The sequence below is a fragment of the Podarcis melisellensis genome (assembly GCF_964234715.1).
Source record: "Podarcis melisellensis genome assembly, chromosome: 12".
NCBI lineage: Eukaryota > Metazoa > Chordata > Lepidosauria > Squamata > Lacertidae > Podarcis > Podarcis melisellensis.
In genome coordinates, this window is record NC_138544.1 from 38,901,053 (window position 1) to 38,925,775 (window position 24,723).

The window sequence follows — 24,723 nt, forward strand, 5'->3', positions numbered from 1 at the left end:
TAAATGAGTTTCTTGCATATGTACCTTAAGTATGTATATAAACTCACTGAGGTGTGTGAGTTTCCTTTTGCTGGGCAATCTCATTTATATCAGGTCTGGTTTGAGACCAACAAACTCTCATCTTCTCATCAACACAAAGAAGCCTTTCTCTTTTCTGATCTTTCATATTTGTCAGTTGATAATCGCTGTTCACAACAATGTGTCATGGAGAACTGCAGAAGAATAGCCAATGCTATTCTCCAGCACTCTTTTCAGTCAACTATTCTGGATCTCAGCTAGGATTGTTCTCAGTATAACTTGATGCTCTTGCTCTCTTTTCGAATATCTATCTGTCTATATTCTGCAAATAAAAGTATATTTTGATATTGTAATATACTACACTGAATTGTTCAAATGTTTCTTTGATTTGCCTTGAATATTCCTGTCACGCTTGCCATTCTCTCCTTCCACACCACTATGGCATGCCACACCCTTTAAGAACCGCTGGAATAGCTGTATTTTTTAAATTATCTAATTTTTAACCGACTATTTAGAAGAAATTAGCTGTCATATTATCAGAAACAGTCTACTGTGGTATGTCTTAACATTGTAGTGCCTACAAAAGAAAATACTCTCCTTTTATCTTTGCAGATGTGTGTACTAAATTGTTCTTCTAATTTGCTTTACTTCTAATTGACTGCCTTTTCTACAGACTGCTTTTGAAATGAGATGGAGTCATTTGAAGATGAAAAAAATCGCACTTGGCTGCTGTGTTTTAGGAGACCTGTCACACACACACACACACACACACACACGGTGTTACATGGACATTTTCTCTCTGGTAGGAAGTATTTGTGACTAAAGAGTACATATGCCCTTGCTGTATGTTACTCGGCTGAAAATCCCATATGTATTTCTGCTATTGTTGATGGCGTTTAATTGAAATATTTGTCCTGTTAGGATTGTGGCTGTAACTTCAGGACAAAGTGGCAGGAAAAGATGTCTGCGTCAAATGTGGCATTGTGAGGTGTTAGGAGAAACTGCCAAGGCTGTTTGTGATGATGTCGGGATTTTGTGAACTCCCTCTTGACTGTCAAGTAGCGTGCTTGTCATCTGTCGAGTTGCTAAGGTCACCTCTAGATGCGAGAAGGGACAGTTCAATATCACACAAGAATGTGTGAAGCAGGAGGCGTAGTAATAGTAGGCTCAGGACCCCAGCACGCAAAAGATGTCCACCCAAGTAAAACCGTATTCACCATCAGCAAGTTGACAGACTCTCTGAGCCACATTGGAGCTGACAGTGGAATTCAGAACCAATAATTATTTTGTCGTACTTTCGTTTTCTGATTCTGCTCTTGACCTCTGGTCAATCACGCTCTCACCCCATTTCAGACTCTCCAAGCCTGCCTACAGGAGTGAAGAACCTCAGGTCTAGGCTGAATGTGGCCCTCTGCACCTTTCTGTCTGGCCCTTGGGAATGTCATCATACCACGCTTCCCCCAGGGAACACCCATTAGTGGTCCTGTTTTATTCCCTCTTCACATGCTTTTATTTTATGAAATGTGCTCTTGAACTGTGGTAGGCTTGAGCTGTGTATTTGTAGGAATCTCATGACTTTCGCATGGTTGCTAGTGTACAAAGAATCACATCCTTGGCTCTGCCCACTGTTGGCTTTGTGGCCCCTGAAAGGTTGCTCAGTAAAGAATGTGGCCCCTTGGGCTGGAATATTCCCCACCCCTGCTCCATTAACCTTCTTCTGGAAGCTATATTTCCAATAAGCAGCCCTCTGGCCCTTCCAGTTTTTCTCTCTTGCTCAGGGCCTATCTTCTGAGCTTCTCTGCCTCTCCTTCCGGCTGTAGCCTTTGCCCAGGAGGGGCTCCCGTGGGGCTTTTGTCTCTTCACAGCATGGTCCCTAAGGATTAAATGGCTCAGAAGATGAACATAACAAGAAATGGCATCAATCTGGATGTAACAATAGAGGATCAGAGAGAGAGAGAGAGAGAGAGAGAGAGAAGTGGATTGATAAATCGAAGGAAGAAGTTATGTACTGTTAAATGAGAAAAGTGGATTTAATTGTTTTGTAGACTTGCAATTTGTACAGTGTTCTTCCTGCTGAAGAGTTAGTTTATAAGGATGCTGTGGAAATCTGAAGAAGTCTGACCCAGTGCCATGAAACAATGATTTTCTCCAAGTATTCTGTTTTATACAATACTATGAAGGTTTTGGCACATGTTGCCAAGTGTACTAGTTAAAGGGGAGTGTTTTATATTGTAGATGCTCATCCCTAAGAATCTGCCATAGAGGCGCTTTATTTGCTTCACTGTTCGCTGCCAAATGGCTACAGAATGGAGAGAAAGAATGTTGTTGTTTTTTGGTCTATTGACATGAAATACTCTCTGGCTCAGGGAACTGATACTAGAATGCACATCTTCTTAAACGTAACCATTTCAAAGAGATGCAGGCAGCATTAGAAAACTGCTTGTTCCTTTACGTCGTTCTGATAACACATTGGGACAAAAATTATTAACTTTCATGGATGCATGCATGCATGCTTTAAATTGGTTGTGATGATGACCCAGAACTACCATGGGTCTAAACCACTGAGCCTCTTGGGCTTGCTGATCAGAAGCTCGGCGGTTCGAATCCCCGCAGCGGAGTGAGCTCCTGTTGCTCTGTCCCAGCTCCTGCCAACCTAGCAGTTTGAAATCACGCCAGTGCAAGTAGATAAATAGGTACTGCTCCGGTGGGAAGATAAACAGTGTTTCCGTGCACTCTGGTTTCCATCACGGTGTTCCATTGCACCAGTAGCGGTTTAGTCATGCTGACCACATGACCTGGAAAGCTGTCTGTGGACAAACACCAGCTCTGTTGGCCTGGAAGCGAGATGAGTGCCGTAACCCCATAGTCGACTTTGACTGGACTTAACCATCCAGAGCTCCTTTACCTTTACCTTTACCATGGGATTTAGAGAGAATTTTGGGAAAAACGTGTTGCAGTCGAGCTGGGGGTGGGTGGGGAGAGACGAAATGGTGTCCGGAATTATATTGAAGAGGGTGGAAACAGCAGGCAATTTTAATACCACTTTGTATCTGTTGTGCCCGTCTCTTAAATGAGGCTGTGGATCTGTGGATAAGTAATAGAAAAGTACAGCTGAAATAGCAAGGAACTGGAGCACCATCCCATTGATGACTAAACCTTCTCCAACCTGGTGTCTCCCAGAAGTTTTGGACCACAACTCCTATGAGCCCCAGCCAGCATGCCTCTGCTTGCTGGTGCTGAAGGGAATCATAGTCCAAAACATCTGGCTGTAACCATAAAGCAACTGAGGCATGCTCATTTAATCATCCAAAAATAATATTAAGAACAGGGCACAAGAGATTTATAATTATAAATCACCATTATAAAACTATTAAAGGTCTCAACAGATTGGGATGGGAGAAAAATGGTTTCTCTCTGTGTACATATAAGTAAGGAGGCAGTCAATGAAAATGGTTTCTGGTAGTTGCAGGACAGATGAAGTCCTTCTGCATAATGATTTATTTGGGGGACATGTTATCAATTGAATGAGAGAGTGTGTGTGTGTGTGTGTGTGTGTGTGTGTAGGGGCTATAACCAGTAACTGAACTGGGGATAAAAGTGGGTTTCTGAACCTGTTTAAAATGGGAGACTTGGATTAACATTTAGTTTCAATGTTTTCATTAATGCCGTTCGAGTTGTTGTTGTTTAGTCGTTTAGTCGTGTCTGACTCTTCTTACCCCATGAACCAGAGCACGCCATGCACTCCTGTCTTCCACTGCCTCCCACAGTTTGGTCAAACTCATGCTGGTAGCTTCGCGAACACTATTCAACCATCTCGTCCTCTGTCGTCCCCTTCTCCTTGTGCCCTCCATCTTTCCCAGCATCAGGGTCTTTTCCAGGGAGTCTTCTCTTCTCATGAGGTGGCCAAAGTATTGGAGCCTCAGCTTCATGATCTGTCCTTCCAGTGAGCACTCAGGGCTGAATTCCTTAAGAATGGAGATGTTTCATCTTCTTGCAGTCCATGGGACTCTCAAGAGTCTCCTCCAGCACCATAATTCAAAAGCATCAATTCTTCGGCGATCAGCCTTCTTTACGGTCCAGCTTTCACTTCTATACATCACTACTGGGAAAACCATAGCTTTTACTATACTGACCTTTGTTGGCAAGGCGAGGTCTCTACGTTTTAAGATGCTGTCTAGGTTTGTCATTTGTCATTTGCTATTCGAGAGAGGATGGCAAATAGATGGACTTTCCCTCTGAGAGAGGAACAGTTTTGCAAGTAGAGGGGAAACAGTGGCAAGCCATCCCTGGATTCTTTTACCAAAGTTAAAAGGAGAGTAGTGCTGTGTCTTCAACAGCCCAATGTGACGTAACTTGCCTCTTCTCTCATCTGTCTTAATGACATTAGATCTCTAGGTAGCAGAGTAATTTACCTCCATCTAATGGATGGGGGTTTAGAGCCTGAAATGTATCAAAAGCCTTGGGTAATAGTCTAATCCAGATGTTTGTTAAACTACAGCCCCCATCATCCCTGATCATTGGCTATACTGGTTGTGACTAATAAGTTAAATAACATCTGGAGGACGCTGTGTTGACAACCCCTATTAATGAGCCTCTTCTCCTTGTACCTAAATAACTCCCCTCTCTCATTCTGACAAAGCTGAAACGTGTCACTTGACATGCTCAAGCAGTTCTCATAAACTTTGGGGCTCCATGGGAAGAAGGAGCATGCTTCTTGTTCAGAGCAAATAACCCATCTTGGGTATCTTTAGTTAATAGCTAGTTCTGGAAATAGTAGAAACTCTGTATTGAAGCAAGTTGAGTGACTACAAATAAAACTCTTTGGAGTTGTACTGTGCAAATGGCAGGGCTGTTGCATAATTTAGGACTAAAGTGAAGGATGGTAAGAATGGGTCTTTATTAATACCGGGGCATTTATTAATTGCTTTAGGAAATACTGTTATGGTATAGAGCGTCTAGATGTAAGAAGCTTCTACGTGCATTGTAAGATGTATCAGAGAGTGAATTCAGTAGCTACTTGAATGGCGTAAAAGCTTTTGACAGCATCCTGCACAAAGTAGAACACTTGCCTGAAGAAACACTTGAGTTATTGGACTGAAATAGAAGGTACAAAAAGCCATAGACCTTACTTTTTAAAGGCTCATGGATACAACAGCATAAACTACTTTGCAGTTCTTGCATTTATGCTTCTGTTGTGATGCAATCACTCTGACTTTTCCCTTGGTTTGCTTCACTTCACTTGCCAATTAGAGAAAAACTATTTAGGAGGCCCAACTACCAGAAGTTGTGATATAGCTGTCTGGAAGGTAGTGCTTTCAATGTGCAGCATGCGTTTGATCTTTCCAGACAAACTGCTTTTTACTTGGCAAATCCTTAGGAGAGAAAAATGCTTTTCAACTTTGTTGTATTATTACCTTTTGAGAAATAGCTATTGCATAGTACAGCAGCAGCTAATCTCAATGAAGGCAATTAAACTGCCCTTGTACTTTATGTGATAGCTTGCTGCACATAAATTTTAACACCTAAACTTTTGTTTTCTTCCTTCTTGGCACACAATATTTATTAACACAGAACTGAGTTGAAAGTGTGCTTAGTTCTTACACGAGTCAGTTTGGTGTTGTGGTTAGAATGTCAGACTAGGACCTAAGAAACCAGGTTTCAAATCCTCACTTAGCCAGGAAGCTCACTGGGTGATCTTGGGCCAATCACTGCCTCTCAGCCTAACCTACTTCACTTGGTTAACTTAGATCCATTCGTTTTAATGTGTCTACTTTGACCAGAACTTAGTTGGATACAACCCACTTTCTTGCACAATGTCACATAGAAATTTCTTCTTGCTCTTGTGCTGCAGTTTACTGCCAGAACTTCTTCCACTAGTGCCTCTTGGCACCCAACCAACCATAAGCTGTGATTCCTGCATTGCAGGGTATTGGACTAGATTCCTTACAACTCTGCAGGTCTATGATTAAATAGCCCTACATCTTTAAAACTGCACTTAAGTTCCCAGCTACGATGATTGATCAAAATGGAGTCAAAAATAGACATTTGTGTGTCACTGAAGAACATTTGTTTGAATCACTTTTAGGTTTTTAAAAGAAGTTGAGATGAGTAATGTCCTTAAGCAGACAAAATTTAGTAGGATTGTTGTGAATGGGAAAGGTCAAAAGGGATCTGTGTTGCATTGTAAGTCTCACATTTGCTAATTACCTGGGGATTTCTGGTGACACTTAAAAGTCAGGGTGAGAAAATTAGGGAAGACATGGGTATGGTGAAGGGCCTGCAATGCTTTCACTGGCCTGCTTCACGTATCATGCTAAAAACCACTTTCCCCTGACCTTGGGTTCCCAGCATTATTGGACTACAATCCAGGGTGGGTGGGATTTGTCGATAAGAACATAAGAAGAGCCCTACTGGATTGGACCAGGGTTTAATCTAGTACACCACCCTCTTCTCATAGTGACCAACCAGATGCTTATGGGAACACTGCAAGCTGGGCCTAAATGCAGCAGCACACTCTTCACTTGATTCCAACAACTGGTACACAGAGGCATATGGCTTCCAGCAGTGGCAGGAGGACATAGCCGTCATGGCTAGTCGCCATAGATAGCTTTGTCCTTAATGACACTGGACTAGTTCACAAGTCACTGTAAAGCGCAGTTGATCTTAACAACACATAGAGCTTCTGCACAGGGCTAAAATTTAAGGTGCTACCCTGCTTCTCGTGCTACTGCGTTGCTGTGAGCTAAGGCATGGTTTTTGCGTAGCGTTATGTCTGAATCCTGGCTTGTGCTTTGTTTCCCCTAACAAGCTATTTTAATAAGCCAACAACCACCCTTTGGTTACAGCTTGTGGTGTCTTTGGACAGAAATTTCATTTTTTTTACTTAACTAAACTTGTATCGTCTGAATCCGACAATGTGAACTATGGTTGGTTTTAATCAAGTCAACTTCAAACCCTTGGTTATAAATCTGTCTTGTTTAAACAAATCGTAGTTAACATTAACCAGATGTTTGCTCTTGGATGTCATGCTAAACTGTGGTCAGTTGAAAGTGGAACCCTCTGTTTAGGATCACACTGGAGAAGGAGAGGGGTCGTACAAGCCCAAGGTCTAGCGTGGCTTCTGAATGTTGTCACTGTTACCCTATGTAAGGGATATTGACAAATAGCACTGTTTCAAATACTCTGTACTCAGTTGTGGTATTTTTCACTGAGCAAAGGTCACAGCCATATATGGCAATCTATGTATATAGTTCTGTGTTTGTTTTTTTCTACAGAGGCTTAATTTTGCAAATGCATGCTTGTTTCTTAACGTCCTCTTGGCGTCCTCTTCCATGGTTGGAGTCTGGCAGATTTCTTTGGAGATGCAGAAAGCAGAGAGATCCCCCCAGAAGTGTGTGTTGAGAGTCACAGGACAGTGTGAGCTGCCAAGGTAAAGAGTGTGAGGCTGCTGTCAGAGGAGGTAAGAGTTGTTTGAGTCATTTTCAAAACTCTGTGGTGCTTAAGCAGGTGAAACTCTAAGGGCCAAAAATCATACTATATTAGAGTTTGGAGCTTACGATGTGCTTGGTATTAATTCACATAGTGTTACTTCACGCCACAAGATGCTACAGACCTGCTGAGGCTAATAACTAAGCCTAGGAGTGAGGTAGAGAAGCTCTGTACCCAATCTTGCTATTATGATTTAACAAAGTTAGGTAAAGTTTCTATAAGTATTCAGTAAGTTACTCATAGTTCTTCTGCTTGGTTTTTACCCTCGACCACCAGGGTCCGTTACAATTTGCTTTGTTTCTGTTTAAACTGAAAATAAATAAAACTTAATAGCTAATGAAAAGTGTATGGTTTTTAAAGGCAATTGTGTTAAATCCATGGCAAGCCAATTCCCTGAGCAGCGTGACATATCTGACAATAATTCATGTAATAATAGGTGGTCAGTTGCATGCCAATCCTGTTTCCTCCCTGTCTTCTGGGAGTGTCTGGCAAGAGGGCTAAGTTGCATATGAAAGGGAAGGAATATGAAGATAGGTCTCAGTTGAACTTTTATAAAGTTTTTATATCACCCTTCGATTCAGAATTTCTAGGCTGGCTTACAGAAAGAGCAAACATGGATTTATTTATTTTTCACATGATTCAGCTAAGCTTTATTTATAGTAATGCTTAAAACTAGCTCTGTGATATCCTTCAGCTCTTAAGAGAACAGATTATACATCTTAACTGGGCTTTTGTAGCAAGAGAAATTGGCTAAGGTTGGAATCCTAACCTCACTTACCTGGGAGTAAACCCCCATTTGAATACAGTAGGACTGACTTCTGAGTAGACATGGTTAGGATTGCACTGTGAGTGGTGAAAGGAAACTGCTGAGCAATTTTGCACCTTTTGCTGCAATATTGAGAATTCTTCTTTTCGGCAAAGCCCTTGCCAGGAGATGTGGGTGGGGATTGCCCTTTGCATCTTACAGGAAAGTGCCTTCTGATTGCCTCTTATAAGTAGCTGCTGCAGTCTGCAGCAACATGAGGAACCCAGAAAATGGGTTCCTTGGCAAATCCTTTGCCAAAAGCAGGGAAGGCGACCTGATTCTTTGGCAAAAACTGATCTGAGCACTGTTTTTTAGCTAACATTTTACTGAATGCTTTCTGAAATGTCACCTTTTGCTGCAAAATACAAACCCCCATACATATTGGTGCTAGTATACATCCTAACAATGGGTTTGGGGCAAATCAGCCTCATGGTTATGTCTTAGCCTTTTCCAGTTGCTTTGTCTGTTGTTGCTGCCTTCTAGGTGCCTTCCAGGACAAAACCTCAAGCGTTTTGTCACTTTTAGTTTTATTAGTATTATTATTACAAAAAACACCTGTTCTTCCTGAGATGGAATAATAGAATCATAGATGTGTAAGGGACCCCTAGTGTCATCTAGTCCAACCCCCTGCAATTCAGGAATCCCAACTAGATCATACATGGCAGATGGCCATCCAACCTCTGCTTAAAAACTTCCAGGGAAGGAGAGCCCACCAGCTCTGTTCCATTGTCAAAAAGCTCTTTCTGCCAGAAGGTTCTTCCTGATGTTTAGTAAGAGATGTAGAAATGCACCCTAAAGGTAGCATTTGGGATGTTGCTGCTACTTCATAGTTCTTGCACTTGTATGTGCTGGTTTCAGTGGTCACCTAGAAGTTACTTGGAGCACATGTCTATTCAAAAGCAAGGCCCAGGGAGTTCAAATTAGACCTACTCCCAGGTAAGTATGGATGGGACTGAAGCCTTGACGATAAGGTTGGGTCTACTGTGGGGGAGGGACCTGTGGCCCTCCAGATGTTGCTGAACTACAACTCCCATCATCCTCAGCCAACATGCCCAATGGCCAGGGATTAAGGGAGTTCTGGTCCAGCCACCTCTGAAGGGCCGCAAGTTCCCCACTCCTGCATCCAGTGGAGTTGATTAAGGAATTCCTAATGACTTTTATTGCACTGCCCCAAATCTTCCTCCTATTACACCCCCAAGACTCTAGTGTCAGCACTATGCTGTCTTAGCTGCTTTCTAAATAGCAATTTGTACATCACCTTTGGATATGTGTGTGGAAGATGTCAAACAAACCAACAAACCATTCCCTTTCCCTAGAGCTCAGGCAGAGGAGAATCAGAGTACTGTAGTTCTTAAGAGTGTTAGATTACAGCCAGTGGAGCCCAGACTAAAATCTGCAGCATTAATGAAACTGGTTGACCTTGGCTAGTCCCTATCACTCCATCTACAAAGCAGAACCATGAATGCCACCGGGGGCCCTGTAGAGAGGGAAGCGTTGGATATAAATGTGGTTAATGATGATAGCTGGGTGTAACTCCTAACCCAGCCTAACCCACTCGTAGCCCAACTCCTAGCCCATGATAAAAACACTCCTTTGTGTATATTTATCATGACATTCTACTCAAGATGCAAAGTTTGGCTTTTATTAGTAAACATGTAGCTTTCCTGCTTGTGTTTATTGCCCAATGCTGTAGGATCAGTGCTCTTTTCCACATGCAAAGCAATTTTAAAGATTACTGGGGTGAGTTCTGCCGCTGTCTACGAGCACAAATAAAGCCTATAAAAACATTGCTGGCAACATTTTTGGACCAAATCTCAATCAATCCATCAATCAATCTCTCCCTGCCCCCTTTGGGTTGGTGGTGGGAAGTTTTTCCGTCAATATTTTATGTGTTTGCCTGATGTACTTAAAAATTCTGAGGGGATATTTGTCAAGGGCATTAAATAAGGTTAAGCTTGATTGAGCGTATATCAGATGTACAAGTGTGATGCTGTAAAATATTAAAGCACAGCTGCATTTTATCTTTTTCTCCCTCATTGGTTTTGATAACTTCTATATTAAGTAGGAATAATCCTGAATGAAATATTTGATGCATATCTCATCAGAATGGAAAAGTAGATCATAAGGTTGTTTTAAAACTTTTGCAGCAACTTAATTTCTATAAACAAGCAGGAAAGATAAAAAATTAATTACTTGATGAAGATGAGTTGTGGGCTTTTAAAACCCTCCTCCTCTTGACTATGATGATGATTATTGAAGGGATACATTGAGGAATGCAAGGGAGGTAGCATTTAAAATACAGTCATACCTCGAGTTGAATGTGCTTCGGGTTGAGCGCTTCCGAGTTGCGGTCTGCGGCAACCCGGAAGTAATGGAGCGCGTTACTTCCGGGTTTTGCCACTCACGCATGCACAGACGCTCAAAATTACATTATGTGCATGCGTGAAAGCGGCAAAATGCGACCCGCGTAGATGCGCCGTCGTGACTTATGTTGCGTTCAGGATGAGAACAGGGCTCCGGAACAGATCCTGTTTGCATCCCGAGGTACCACTGTAATGAAAGGGAATAGCTATTACAGAACCAGTATGCAATGGAGGGGCATGTCCTTAGCTACACCTGCACCATAGATAAATCCATTATGACTGCCAAGGCAAAGACTCATGGGAACTGTAGTTTAAGGGTGTTTGGAATTGTAGCTTTCTGAGGATCTACTCTCAGCATCCTTAACAAGCTAGATTTGACAGAATTCTTTGTGTGTATGTGTGTGTGTAGAGTCATGACTGTTAAGGTGTTATAAGAGTGCCCTAAATGTGTTGTGTGGATGTAACCTTAACCAGGTGCAATCCTGCAGTCTTGCTCCTGATCTCTTAAACATGACTGAATGCAGACATAGCATAATCTGATCTAGTTCCTTCCTAGTTCGTTTAGCTACTCCTGCAATGGGAGGAAAGACGTGGGCTGATAAGTTATTACATGTGAATGCAGTCATTGTAGACCCTGCTCCCAGTAGGTAGACCAATGGTGTGACTTGGTAAAAGCCAGCTCATATATGTATTCTTGGAGCTCTTATCTCAAAGAGACATGGAAAATTCTGAGAGCTGTTTTAGACATTGCAAAGGAGCAGCAAGAGAGGAGGCTTCAATGGCTGAGAAAATCTGAAGAGACTCTGCAACTCAGAGAATTTCCTCTGCGTTGTACGTTATCTATGTCCGGGTAACTGAGAATTCCTTGGAGGCTGCAAAATATTGCTTTGCCATTTCTCATCTTCTGCATTTTGAGATTAACGGTCTTCATAAATCCCAATGTATCCATCTTAAAAGTTGGATACGCTTAATTAAATGCATAATATCCTGCTTTAAAGTTCAAACCAAGTTCATTGTTCTTGCGCAAACCTTGTATCTAAAATGAGGAGTATTAGGAATAGAAATGTGCCGGGTTAGTGTTCTAGCAGAATCTCAAATGTTGTGTTTTCACTTTGCCAGATTAATCAGTGATACCGATGGGCTGCACTAGTTGCCCCCCCCTCTCTCTCTCTGTGTGTGTGTGTGTGTGTGTGTGTGTGTAAAAGCTAAGTATATTCATTCTTTGAACTTTTGACATACTGGAAGCAGAACATCAAGGGCACATGGTTTCATTTAGCATGCATCAGGAGATTTTTGCCTTTCCAAGAGTAGTATACAACTCAGATCATAAGCAGCTGTTTGCTAATATGACCACAGATAACCTTTCACCTTGGGGAGGAAACTGATATAAATGTCCACCTGTAAGGAATGTGCATTTCACAAGGACTACGGATAATCTTTTTCAGTTTTAATGTGCTAACTACTGGAAAGGAATGCTGCTGACATGGGGAATGTAGTACGACTTCCTTTTTATGTTAACTTTATGTCAAGCACTTTTAAACATGGCCCTTTGCCCATTATCCATCATGTAACGCTGCCTATAGAGCCTCAGATCAATTTATCTTTTAATCTTCAGTTCCCCTTTGACTCGGGCACTTTTCTCTCCATTCCTTTCTACTCCCTGCAAGCATCTGTAAGTTTCCAAAATCACATTTGGTTAATATCACTTTATGGTTGCATTAGCAGGTAATGATAAGCCAAGAACCCTGGGTTCATAAAGCACACCATTCACATAGCTCGACCTGCTTTCTCCTTTATGCGAGTGGATAAACAAACCCAGGCAGCCAGTAGCTTGGTGATGCATCTAGACCAGAGGTTATCGTTTGTTTGTCTGTTTTTTTCTTTATAACAAGCTAGGATCACAAGCAGCCTTGAAACAAGGTTTATCGTTGGTGTGTGAGTATTAGCTTGTTAAATGCCATGAGTCCCCTTCCTGTGTGGTTTACCTGCTTGTGTCAAGGTGGTGGGATGAAGCATAAGCAGTTAGACTGCATGCATGAGCATGCAGCTCTTACTTGGTATGGTTTACTAAGCCAAGGTTCTTGGCTTACCTTCTTATGTGCAAACGCAGCCGCCTTATTTTTCTTCTCCTCAGTGGCTTCACTGAATCCAAATGAACTCTAAAAGGATGTGATGCTTCTGCCACAATGATGTCTCTTCCGTGTTTTAAAATCATAAACAATATTGTTTAAAAAGTGCTAGAGCTTTTATTCTTTAAACAAACATATCCAGGGGTTACCATCTAGTTTAGATATTTTTGCATATGCGATATTTTTATATGTGATCTGTATTGGTCTTGTTTTCTGTCCCCCCCCCCCCCAAATAAAATGGTCTGTGATTGACTAACTTCAGTGGCTCCATGATATGGAGAGGACACAGTGGTAAAAATACTGGAAGTCAATATATTAAGAGATGCCCTCTAATATTGATTGGCATCTGCCTCAAAATACTTATAGTGTAAGGTGCTCTATAATTATAACCTATAATTTTTCAAGTGGAGAAGTACAGTTTAGGCAAGAGGTGAGGAACCTATTCTCCAGATATTGTTAGACAACAGTTCCCATCTTCCCTGACCCTTGACCAATGCTGGCTTGAGCTGATGGGATTTGGAGTTCAACAACATCTGGAGGGCCTCAGATTTCCCATTCTTCTGTAAACAATCCCTAAAATGTTGACTTCGTACTTTCACTTTTTTCTCTTGAGTGAGGCTGTGAATGACCAGGAGACCAGCTTGATCATTCAGCTTTGTCAATACGCACATTCACAGAATGCTTCTTGTGTGTGTTCAAAATTTATTGTTTGTTGTGTAGAGAGATGTTGTTGAATTTTACTATCTTGGTTTGTTCTGTTCCAGAGGGTAATAAATACTTCCATATATATTATTTTAAATGTGAACATATAACCATCACATTTACTTTGAAGCTTGTTGATGATCCTTACAAACCATGCTTTATTCATCTGTGTCTCTATAGAAGAAGTATTATTTCAGTTTCTAGCTCTAGTCAGTAACTACATCTTGACAGTTTAATGAGACAGGTTTTTCCATGTAATCCAATGCTATAACAAGAAAGCTCGCTGAAATATAATAACCGATTATCACCTCCATGTGTTTGCAGCACCTATTTCCTGTTGTTGAATTGAAAGCTAAACTAGCTAAGAAGTGTATTAAGAAGAATAGGATCTGGAAATTTGGATGTGAAATAATATCCTAATTCTGCTGATGCTCTCAGTAATTACACCATATTTTTCTCCTACAGTACCCTAAGTGGTGGAATACTGTGATTTTAATTGATGCTTTGGCAAGAAACCTGAATAGTTTCTAACTATAGTTTCAAGTGATTTTTTTGTTTTTTTGGTTCTATGTCTACTTTTTAATTTCGAGGTGATTCTGGTGGTTTAAATTGAGTGGTATTTTGATTTTACAGCCCACCCCCCATGCAAGTGAGAAAACATGTGCCCCTTGTTTTGTATGTAATGCAAGAACTTGGCTTTCTTATAGGTCACTTGCATAATTTTTGAAATGGAACAATCTGACAACTGTAATTGGAATGACCTATTACAAAAGAACCATTATACACATTGACTGCAATCTCACTTTCCCCTGTTTTAGGTCTCCCAAAATCACAGCTAGCACGATGCTACTCTCTTGCAATGCCCCATCATGCATCATGTCTTGATGTCAGAGTTACCAGGCAACCTGGGTGGAGTGCAGAGTTCCCTTATGGGAAGTTAGGTAAGTGTGAACATGTGCCATGTGTATGAAAAATAAAATTAACCAAATCTTTTGGAAGGCTAGTGATCTTCATTTGGACTGTTATGGAAAAGTGGATCTTGGCTGGAATAGACACAATGAATACAAAGTGTTTGGGGCTTTCTACCTCTTTAGGTGAGATGTGGGTGGCGCTGTGGTCTAAACCACTGAGCCTCTTGGGCTTGCCGATCAGAAGGTCGGTGGTTCGAATCCCTGCGGCGGGGTGAGCTCCCGTTGCTTGGTCCCAGCTCCTGCCAACCTAGCAGTTTGAAAGCACGCCCAAAAAGTGCAAGTAGATAAATAGGTACCACTCTGGTGGGAAGGTAAATGGCGTTTCCGTGTGCTGTCCTGATTTTGGTGTTCCATTGCGCCAGAAGTGGCTTAGTCATGCTAGCCACATGACCCGGAAAAACTGTCTGCAGACAAACGCCGGCTCCCTCGGCCTGTGAAGCGAGATGAGTGCTGCAACCCCAGAGTCGTCTGCGACCGGACTTAACTGTCAGGGGTCCTTTACCATTTACCTTTTATCTCTTCAGGCAGGTAGGAGTTCCAGTTGCATTGGTATCATTTTGTTGGAGTCTTGACAGGACTATAAGGTCTCTGCTGATGCTGTGTTGCATCTTTTGTACTTGCTGTTTGGTGATGTAGTGCTAAATCAGAAGCGCAAGATGTGTCCCGAAAAGACTGAGCTTCCGAAAGGTGCAGACTGGTCAATTGTGACAATGCAAAACTGACGTCTTAGATTGGATGTGAGCAGCTAGGCCTTCCCTGGCTTAAGATCAGTGCAGGCCAAGGATACTGTGCCATGTTTTCTTCACTGTCAGAGTGAGTCTCAAACAGAGTCTTTTGAGAAACTAAGTAGAAAAAAGGAATTTTACTTTTTAAAGCTTCTGACTAAAATAGCCCTCCATACCAGACAATTGGAAGGTAAGCACTGTAATGCCGACGGAAAAAAAAATTGGAACAATGTAGGAAATTACAAGCCTGTTGGCCTGAACAGTCTTTGGTAAATTGGTAGAAAGTATTGCTTCAATTTTAGAATTGTTAAACATGAGAAGAGCAAGCATTTTTGAGAACGAATTGACATTACTCTGCAAAGAGGAAGTCCTCTATAATAATGTTTTCAGAATTGCTTGAGACTGCCAGTAAACATGTATGTTGGTTATATACTTGGGACTCAAAAGCTTTTGACAAAAAGCTGGTGCCGAGCTATTTTTATTCTAAACATCTGTATGTTTTAAATGAATCTTTATATATATTTAAAGTGCCTTCCATATTAATTTTTTTTTTAATTCTTTGTTTCCACCCCTTTGTTTTTAGCTGTTCTTTTATCTGTAAGGTGCCTTGAGTCCCTGTTAGGGGAAAAGGAAGCATATAATAATAACCCTTCATGTGTTGTCCACGTGAATGGGCTTCATGCATTGGAGAGCTGGCAGGGCCGTGCTTCTGCCCCTGCCCCTGCCATTGCATAGCTTTCTGCCCCTCAGCCTCTGTGTGTTGTGCCAGGGGAAGTTCCACAGCTCAGTGGTAGAACTTAGAATTTGCATGCAGATGGTCCTAAATTCAATCCCTGGAATCTCCAGTTAAGGCTGGAAAAAAATCCTCCTTTTTGAAACCTTAGAGGGCCACTGCCAATTATTCCTGAGCTACGTGAACCAGCGGTCTGACTTAGTGTAAGGTAGCTTCCCTAAGATGCAAGGAAAGAAAAGCCTAATTACGTAGGTTTCACATGATCTGGAATCTGAATGTTTTAGCTGTTCTGGGATCAGCTGGTAATTTACTAAAGAACAGGAAATGAAATGTAGGCGTAGGTGGACAGTTTCTGTAACAAAGAGAAGAAGAAGTGAGCAATTTTTAGATATTTGGTTAGTAAACAGATTCAAATTAGAACTGGCTCCTAACTAGTAGCCAGTTGTCGTGATTGTTGTAGAATGAAATATTCTGTCTTCGTGCACGTCCTTTATCTGAAGGAAAGCGAGGAAGAGACTTAAGCTTGCCATGACATATACTGAGCTGCATTTTGCCATCTTAAGATTGCAGGTCAGGCTGAATGGTGCTGTGTGTGGGATGCGCATACTTAGCCCCCTCCTCTAGCCATCTGCAATGTTCATCATGCAACTACATGCCCAGATAAATGGATCCAGTATCTTGTGCCTCCTGCCAACCTAGCAGTTCAAAAGCACATCAAAGTGCAAGTAGATAAATAGGTAGCGCTCCAGCGGGAAGGTAAACGGCGTTTCCGTGCGCTGCTCTGGTTCGCCAGAAGCGGCTTAGTCATGCTGGCCACATGACCCGGAAGCTGTCTGTGGACAAATGCTGGGTCCCTCGGCCTATAGAGTGAGATGAGCGCACAATCCCAGAGTCGGTCACGACTGGACCTAATGGTCAGGGGTACCTTTACCTTTACCTTTATTTTGTGCCTAAATAATTATGGGCCCTAGAGTAATGGACAAATGAGGAGGAAAAGCATTGTCCTCTATTCTTTAACTGCTTCCAAGAGACAAGAGAGTGGTGATGATATACCACCACAGTGCTCTTGTAACTTTCAAGGAATTTTAGGATCTCTTGTTTTGCATCATGCTGGATGTCAGGGAACTGCCATCGGAACAGGGAAGGGAGGTAGAGGGGCCTTTAGGATCCAGGGATCCTCCAAAAGTTCTTGCAAAGCAGTTCCTCTTCCTGCGGTGGGGAAAGCCTCACCTCCAGTGAGGAAGAGGGAGAGGGATCAGGGGGTGCTTCCGGGAGCCCCAGCACCACTCCTGGTCAAGCTGGCCAGGAGGGAAGCACGCCTCTTCTGTTGCCCACCTTGCGCAGAGAGTTAAAGCGCAAAGAAGGAAGAAAAAGGCTGGGGGTGACAAAGTTCTTATGTTGGGGACAAAACCGGAAAAAGCCACTCCCGGATTCTGCTAGCGATTGAGGCAGACATGAACTTTGGGGTTCTGCACTGTAAATAGTTTTTTGCACCAAATAAAACCTGTACAAGAGCAACCACCCCTGCCATCTGACACTACCTATTTTGCTTTTTTGTCTCAGCAGTTCTGTGTTCTTGACATTTCTGCCTAAATTTTGCTCTTGGAACCATACTGTCAAGCATATCTTTACTGACCAACTCATTCAGGTTACTGAATGATAGTTGAAGCATCTTTCTACAAGATTAAAAAAGCTGTTACTTAGGCTACTCTAGGCAGACAGCAAAGACCATATAATGGTAAACCATAGTTTAGTTTTACATCTACAGAGATCAAGCTTGTGTGCTCCCTTCTCCTCCTCTGGTGCAGCCACATGGAGAAGATTGAAAGCATTTGGGTCCCCCCCAACTATTCATGGTTTCTTGATATTACTGAACCTTGACAAAGTGTGGCTTATTGAAACAGGCTGACATCAAATCGTAGTCCAGAATCTTGACTTGTTAAAATAAACTATGGTTAACACCAGCCTTACTTCCCAATTCAAACATAGCTGAGAATGGAAGTGGCCAATTCCGGTCATCTTGACTGCCAGACTGGAAGGAGAGAGGGGAGTGTATGGGTCCATAAACTAAACATAAACCCTTAATTCTGTTTTAGCATTATAGACAGAATCAGTGACAAGAGGAAATCTAACAAAAATGCTGAATAGTGGGTGCATCTGTGTGCAGTTTTCCTCTGAAAATGAGAAATGAAAACAGCTAGTCCATCAAAACAATGTGAACACTATGCTATTTGGGTTTCCTCCTCATTGCCCTCTACCTCCCCATTTCATTGAAACAGTAACTTCATTGAAATTGACACTTGGGTATACAAAGAATTCATAGTGAATGAAGTACAGCGGCTAAACGTTCCTTAAATAGGCTCTAGCACACAGGGGTGAAATTCTTGCTGTATTCCATCTTGCTTCTTCTTTGATCACAAACTTGCTGAAGCAATGCTGGTTGAGTGTGCAAACAAGCCATATAGAATGTTCCAGAAAAATTCTATTGCTGATGGATACTGGCCATGGTGGCAAGGGCTGACAAAAGTCATAGTCCAAAACACCTGGAGAATACCACATTATTTCCATCAATAATCTTTCAAAGTGAAGGTTAAATCTCTGGTTCCTTGATCTTTGATGCAGTGCTGTCTGATAAAAGTATCAACCTGGTACCTCATAAGCGAAGTGGTGAGTCCAATAATTTGGAATTGGTTTCTCCACATCCCTCTTGGAATGAATTGGATGTGTTTATAATAATCTCTGATTATTCTGGAGAAATGATGTTTCGTTTATTTGTCTTATCTTTTGTGTGAAATTCCGGGTAGCCCTGTATGGGTATCAATGGGGAAATTCTTGGCATCGTTTGCTTCCTTTCTAGGCTTCCTCTTTCATCTCAGTTCTTATGTTTGTACTAGTCGCTGCAGTTGCCTTCATCAGGTCTTCCATCTGTGCTCCATTGTTGTGCTCCACTGTCCGGTACCATTCCCCCCTTGTTATGCTTGGGTCACAGGATCACTTCCTTCCCCCACAGCTTGTGAGAGGTGTTCAAGTTTTTTTTAGTTCAGCCTGTTTGTTCCAAGTATGGGGGATTATTTGTGGCAGTCCCAGTTCATCTGCTGTGGAGGCTTTGGGGACTGTTTCCTGGATTCTGTGTTGATGTCCTATTGGCGCCCGGGCTCTGACTCTTCACTTGATATACTAATGTTTTTACAGTGGTACCTTGGTTCCCAAACACAATCCATTCTGGAAGTCCATTCGACTTCCAAAACAGTCACAAACCAGGGCGTGGCTTCTGATTGGCTGATTGGCTCCGCAAACAATGTTGACAGCTGAAACGGACGTTCAGCTTCCAAAAAATGTTCGCAAACCACTTACTTCTGGGTTTGTGGTGTTTGGGGGCCAATTTGTTTGGGAGCCAAGCTGTTTGAGAAGCAAGATACCATTGTATTTGTTTGTTTCTTTTAATCTACATGTGTAGATTGCCTTGGGATTTCCTTGATGAAAGGCAGGTTAAAAATTATATCTATGAATAAAAAAGGTACTAAATTGAGATATATATTATTTGAGAAGCCATCTGTCAACCCAAATGAAAAGGTTAATTCCTCCCCTCCCCTTCTTGTTGTTTTTAGGGACAGGAGAAAAAATATCTTCCTTTATACCTGGGTGGTGCCCATTTCTTCCTGTGGTTGTAGTTTTTCATCAATCAGTTAGCAGCCGTCACTCTGTGGCAAACAGTCCTCCATCAGCTAACAAACTTCTAGACACTTTGAGGCAGTCAATGATTGCTTTATTGCTTTCTATCCTCCTATTCCCAGCCTCTGGCAGTTTAAAGAAGTTTAAATAAATCTATTTTGGGATGGGGGAAAGAGACCTCTTCCTTCATCTGTGCTAACTCAAGTTGTCATCCTGGACACAGGAGCAAAGTTCTAAGATATTAAACAAAGAAAACTGTTTTGAGACTGTCAGATTTAATTTTCCTAATCCCTAACAGTTATAGTGACAATCTCTTGTATTGCTCAGGATTTTGCCTTCCCTGGTACCATGATGAAAGCATCGCCAAATAAAAAACAAACAAACGGTTTTGGAGAGAGATGCTGGATGGAAACAAAATAAATACATAAAAACTAGGAAGTCTAGGAAAATTAAATTGTAGCATACGGTGCTGGTGTATTAAATTTCATGGAAGCAGTTGCTTGATATGCCTTTGAAATACAATTTCATTGATTCGGAAGCTCTTAGAATATTTAATACCACCCTTTTGGTACATGTAAAAAACCCCCAATTCCTTCTTAGTATTGAATCAACAAAAGAGATGTTCACACATGACATTCAATGAGTGTACAACCTGTGTACACAAATAGTTAAGCTGTAAACTTGCACAGTTATTCACATGTAACGCTCAGTGGGCAAACAATTTGGGCACCCAGTAGTTGTTCAAAGCCGGTGTACAGTCTTTCACACAGACACATGCACATGGGTAGAGACAGCTTGTACATGGGTTCAGGGTAACATGTGAATAAGCCTAAATGGTCCAATGAAACTGATTTAGTAAGCTTTTGCTTCCTTCAAACCTTATGCTGCAGTTAAAAGGAAGAATCCTAACCAGAGCCATGTTCAAACATTTTGGGAAAAGATGGTTTAGTATTGGGGAAGGACCCCCTTTTCTCACCCCCCCCTTTTGAGACATGCCTGTGCTGTGCTATATAGCATTACAGCAGGGTGGGGAATCACTGGCCCTCCAGATGTTCTTGGATTCAAATATCAATCAGCCAGCATGGCCAGTTGTCAAGGATGTGGGTGTTGTAGGCCAGCAACATCTGGATGTCCAACATCTGGATTCTTAGCTCTGCTAGAAGGTTCATGTTTGGAATACTTTTATTGCTACTGTATATAGCTGGGTGGTGGTTTAGTTTCGTAGAGTGCAGAAGAAAAACATTTTTCTTCTTCTTGAAGCAGTTTTAGTGGATTTTTTTAAAAAAACCTCCACCCAAATTCTCACAATTTTCCAGAACAGCTACTGTAAGCTCTTCAGGGTTTGAGCAAGTCAGTCTGTTTCCACCCCCTTCTGTACATACTGCACATCTTTGCGAGGTTGTTTTGGTGGTCGCAGATTTTATTTTGCCCACCCATATAATTAAGGAGTCCTACAAGAATGTAGAAATTATTTGGATGATCCTTCTTTGCTTCCATATCAATAGGCTCTTGATACCAAACTTCATTGTCGGAGGAAATGACTGTTTAGGGGCTGATACAGAAAACCATTTGGAAAGGTAGTCCATTCCTATGCTCTTGTTTCAATATGAAAAGACAACATCTTCCCTGAATTGGACTCCTGTTTCATTTAAAAAACTTCATTATTTGTAAACTATTTTTTACACCCCGTACCTATATAGCACAGTATAAAAGTGGATGGTAACAAAAAATTAATATATAAGCAGACAACAAAATCTGCGGTGCAGAAAATAAAATTAATGTGAGGCATGTAAACAAAGCAAGCTATAGACCAGTGATAAATAAGGCATGGGAGTAAACTACATAGCTAAGTCAGGGACTGAAATTACAGCTAAGTCAGGGGCTGCTGAACTATCAAGATCCCTTAGTTAATAGTCTGCAAGTAAGTAGAAATGATTTTAAAAAGCATATAGAAGGATATTTATTGCTGCCCTTGAAAGAGTCCACATTCAGTTCAATTAGTCTAAACAATATTAGAAATGTACATCACCTTTTTATGAAGTGCTTGCTGGACTATGTCCTATTTGGGAAGTCTGTGTTTATTGCAAGGTAATGAAAGCAGCGCCAAAATCAAGTTTTTTCCTTTTCAGCATTCTGTTACATTAAAAATAAATACATAGGTTAATATTTTAAAAGGGCATTGAATCAAGGTAATAAATCACCTTTACTTATTCAGTAAACTCTCTCCCTGAACCGTTTGGTTCAAAAATTTGACTCCAGGAAATACTTGAGAATGTTTGTCTGACTTCAGAACCATTAGGCATGATTTCTGGTTGCTTGATGCATTTGTAGAATATTTTTAACTTGCTGTTGCCCAGAACAATCCCAGTTTAATTGGGCTCAGTACAAGGCTAGTCCATGGAGTTGTCCTTTGCAAATGGAATAACCAAAACTGGTGCAAAGTGAAAGCTGAAGTTAATTAGCCATGCAAATCTGAAGCTTGTGTGTTTGCTTGCTGGGAGTGGTCTGCCTTATTTTTCTTGCAGCCAGTGTGGTGTACTGGTTAAAGTATTGGACTAGGACCTTGGAGACCAGGGCTCAAATCACCACTTGCATGAAGCTCACGGGGTGACCTGGGGTCAGTCACTGCCTCTAAGCTTAACCTACCTCACAAGGTTGTTGTGGGGCTTAAACGAGGGAGAGAACAATGTACACTACCTTCAGCTCCACAGAGAAGAAGGTGGGATATATGAAGAGAAGCAACAGTACTGTTCTATTCTGCCTTGGTCAAACCATACTTGGAGTCCTGTGTCCAGTTCTGGACACCACAATTTAAAAGGGATATTGACAAGCTGGAACGTGTGCAGAGAAGGGTGACCAAGATGATCAGGGGTCTGGAAATCAGGTATGGTTGAGGGGCTTGGGTATGTTTAGCCTGGAAAAGAGGAGTCTGGGAAGATACATGATAGCCTTCTTCAATTATCTAAAGGGCTGTCACGTGGGAAATGAACAAGCTTGTTTTCTCCTGTTCGTGGGTAAGACCCAAACCAATGGATTTAAGTTACAAGAAAGAAGATTCCAACTAAACTCTAGGGTGAACTCCCCATCTCATATACTTTAAGGCAACGGGGGGGGGGGACCTCAGTCACAGAGGCCAAATGTGGACCTCCATGCCCCATGTAGCCCTTGGGGTTCTGTCCAGTTTACACCCACCACCAGTGCCCACACTCATACCGTCTTTGAGTGTGTTTGCCTGGTTTTTGCCTCTGAGTGGCATGTGGCCCTCAGAAGGTTGTCCAGATGGGAATGTGGCCCCTGGCCTTAAAAAGGTCCCTTTGCCTTGCTTTAAAGCCTGATGAGTTCTATTATCCTGCAAAGTGGTGAGGAAGGTTTCCCCACACGTTGAGTACAGATGTTTGTTGAGATTATTGCCTTGCCTTTATCTGCTAATTCCAACTATAAAAGCTGTTGCTTGTCCTTGCAGAATAAGAGTATTTTTCTTCATTATAATGAGATGTTATGTTCTATCCTATTCTGGACGTCACATCTTCTGCACTTAATTCTAATTCTCTCTGTCACGTCTCTGTTGTGTATGCTAACATCTATAACCATAAAATGTAATTTATCTGCAAGATATGGCTAATATTGTGAGAGCAATTCTGGAGTGAAATGATTCTTATTTAGGCTGGTGAAAGATTTGGATGGTTTCTCTTCAAATTAAAGGATAGGTCATGTTCAGAAACAAATTAAATATTAAACAGAGGAATTACATTGGAGCAGTGCCCAGATTCTAAAACCAGGCTGCCAATAAGCCTATAACCTCTCCTGCTCTTCAGCAAGTTTTAATTCAAATCATACAGTGGAGATATAAAGGGGTAATAGTAGTCACTCAGGATCAAGAGTCCAATTTTCTCCAGCTCCCCATAAGAAATATACAAGCCCTGGTGTTGCGTAGCAACAGGTTAATGTATGGCACTATTTGCACTTAACAATGTTTCCTGCTTTGGGAAGAATTAGGCTGCTGATGGGACTGGTACAAGGGAAAATGATGTCCCTTTGCATGCATTTTGCTGTTTTCTATTCAGTCCACAATGAGAGTAAGTGAAGGTCGTCTGCTCAACTTGTTCAAAGTCACAAAATGAAGCATTGGTTTCTTTCCAGTTTCTGCTGGTTAGGTGTCCATGTTACTTTACTTTCCCAAGAAAGACTGACCCCTTTGGGGGGACACACTCCATGCTTTTCATAGGTGTAAATTAGGAGACTTCAGTGACTACAGTGGGCTGTGGGAGAAGCCATTCTGCCATCGCTGTATGGAGTGAGTCTGTTGCCACTAAAATAGGTTGGAAAGGGAAGAATGAGCATTCATGAGTCCTGCAAACCTTCAGAGCTGTCATCTAGATGTTCCTGAATTCCATGACTAATGGATAATATTTTATATTGGAGATGCTTAGAGAGAGCATAACATGTATTTCACTCCCATACTTAAAACAAGGACTGGCTACAGTCATATACACAGTGGTGAGAGTGTAAGCACTTTAGTTGAGATTCTATATGACTCAGAATCCCTTCCAACTCTACAATTCTATTATTCTAAATAATAATAATAATAATAATAATAATGATAATAAATTTATACCCTGTCCATCTGGCTAGGTTTCCCCTGCCATTCTGGGTGGCTTACAGCAAAATATTAAAATACAATAATTCTTCAAATATTAAAAGCTTCCCTAAACAGGGCTGCCTTCAGATGTCTTCTAAAAGTCCGATAGTTGTTTATTTCTTTGACATCTGATGAGAGGGCATTCCACAGGACGGGCACCACAACCAGAAGGCCCTCTGCCTGGTTCCCTGTAACCTCACTTCTCGCAGTGAGATACCGCCAGAAGGCCCTTGGAGCTGGACCTCAGTGTCCGGGCTGAACGATGGGGGTGGAGATGCTCCTTCAGGTATACTGGTCCGAGGCCGTTTAGGGCTTTAAAGGTCAGCACCAACATTCTGTGACTTTAACCAATGTTAGGGAGTTAAGGTATCCCATCTGTCTGTCTTTTAGGCTCGTTTAAGGTTAGCAGAGGCCCTCTGCATGCAACTTGCTCTTTTCAGCATTGTGGATCCACTTGTATATTCCTTATTTCAAGTAA

The 24,723-nt window shown here is 41.7% G+C and overlaps 1 protein-coding gene across 5 annotated transcripts in view; it reads left to right on the forward strand.

Moving 5' to 3' along the window:
* Positions 1-24,723, forward strand: part of KIAA1217 — a 358,771-nt gene that overhangs the window by 8,920 nt on the left and 325,128 nt on the right. For 4 of the 5 annotated variants that reach the window (XM_081931416.1, XM_081931433.1, XM_081931431.1 and 1 more), the window contains exon 2: positions 14,324-14,446. In XM_081931416.1, the coding sequence (XP_081787542.1) occupies positions 14,324-14,446 (123 nt within the window). Of the gene's footprint in view, positions 1-7,313; positions 7,478-14,323; positions 14,447-24,723 lie in introns of those variants that run through there. The other variant, XM_081931434.1, reaches the window with a different exon arrangement.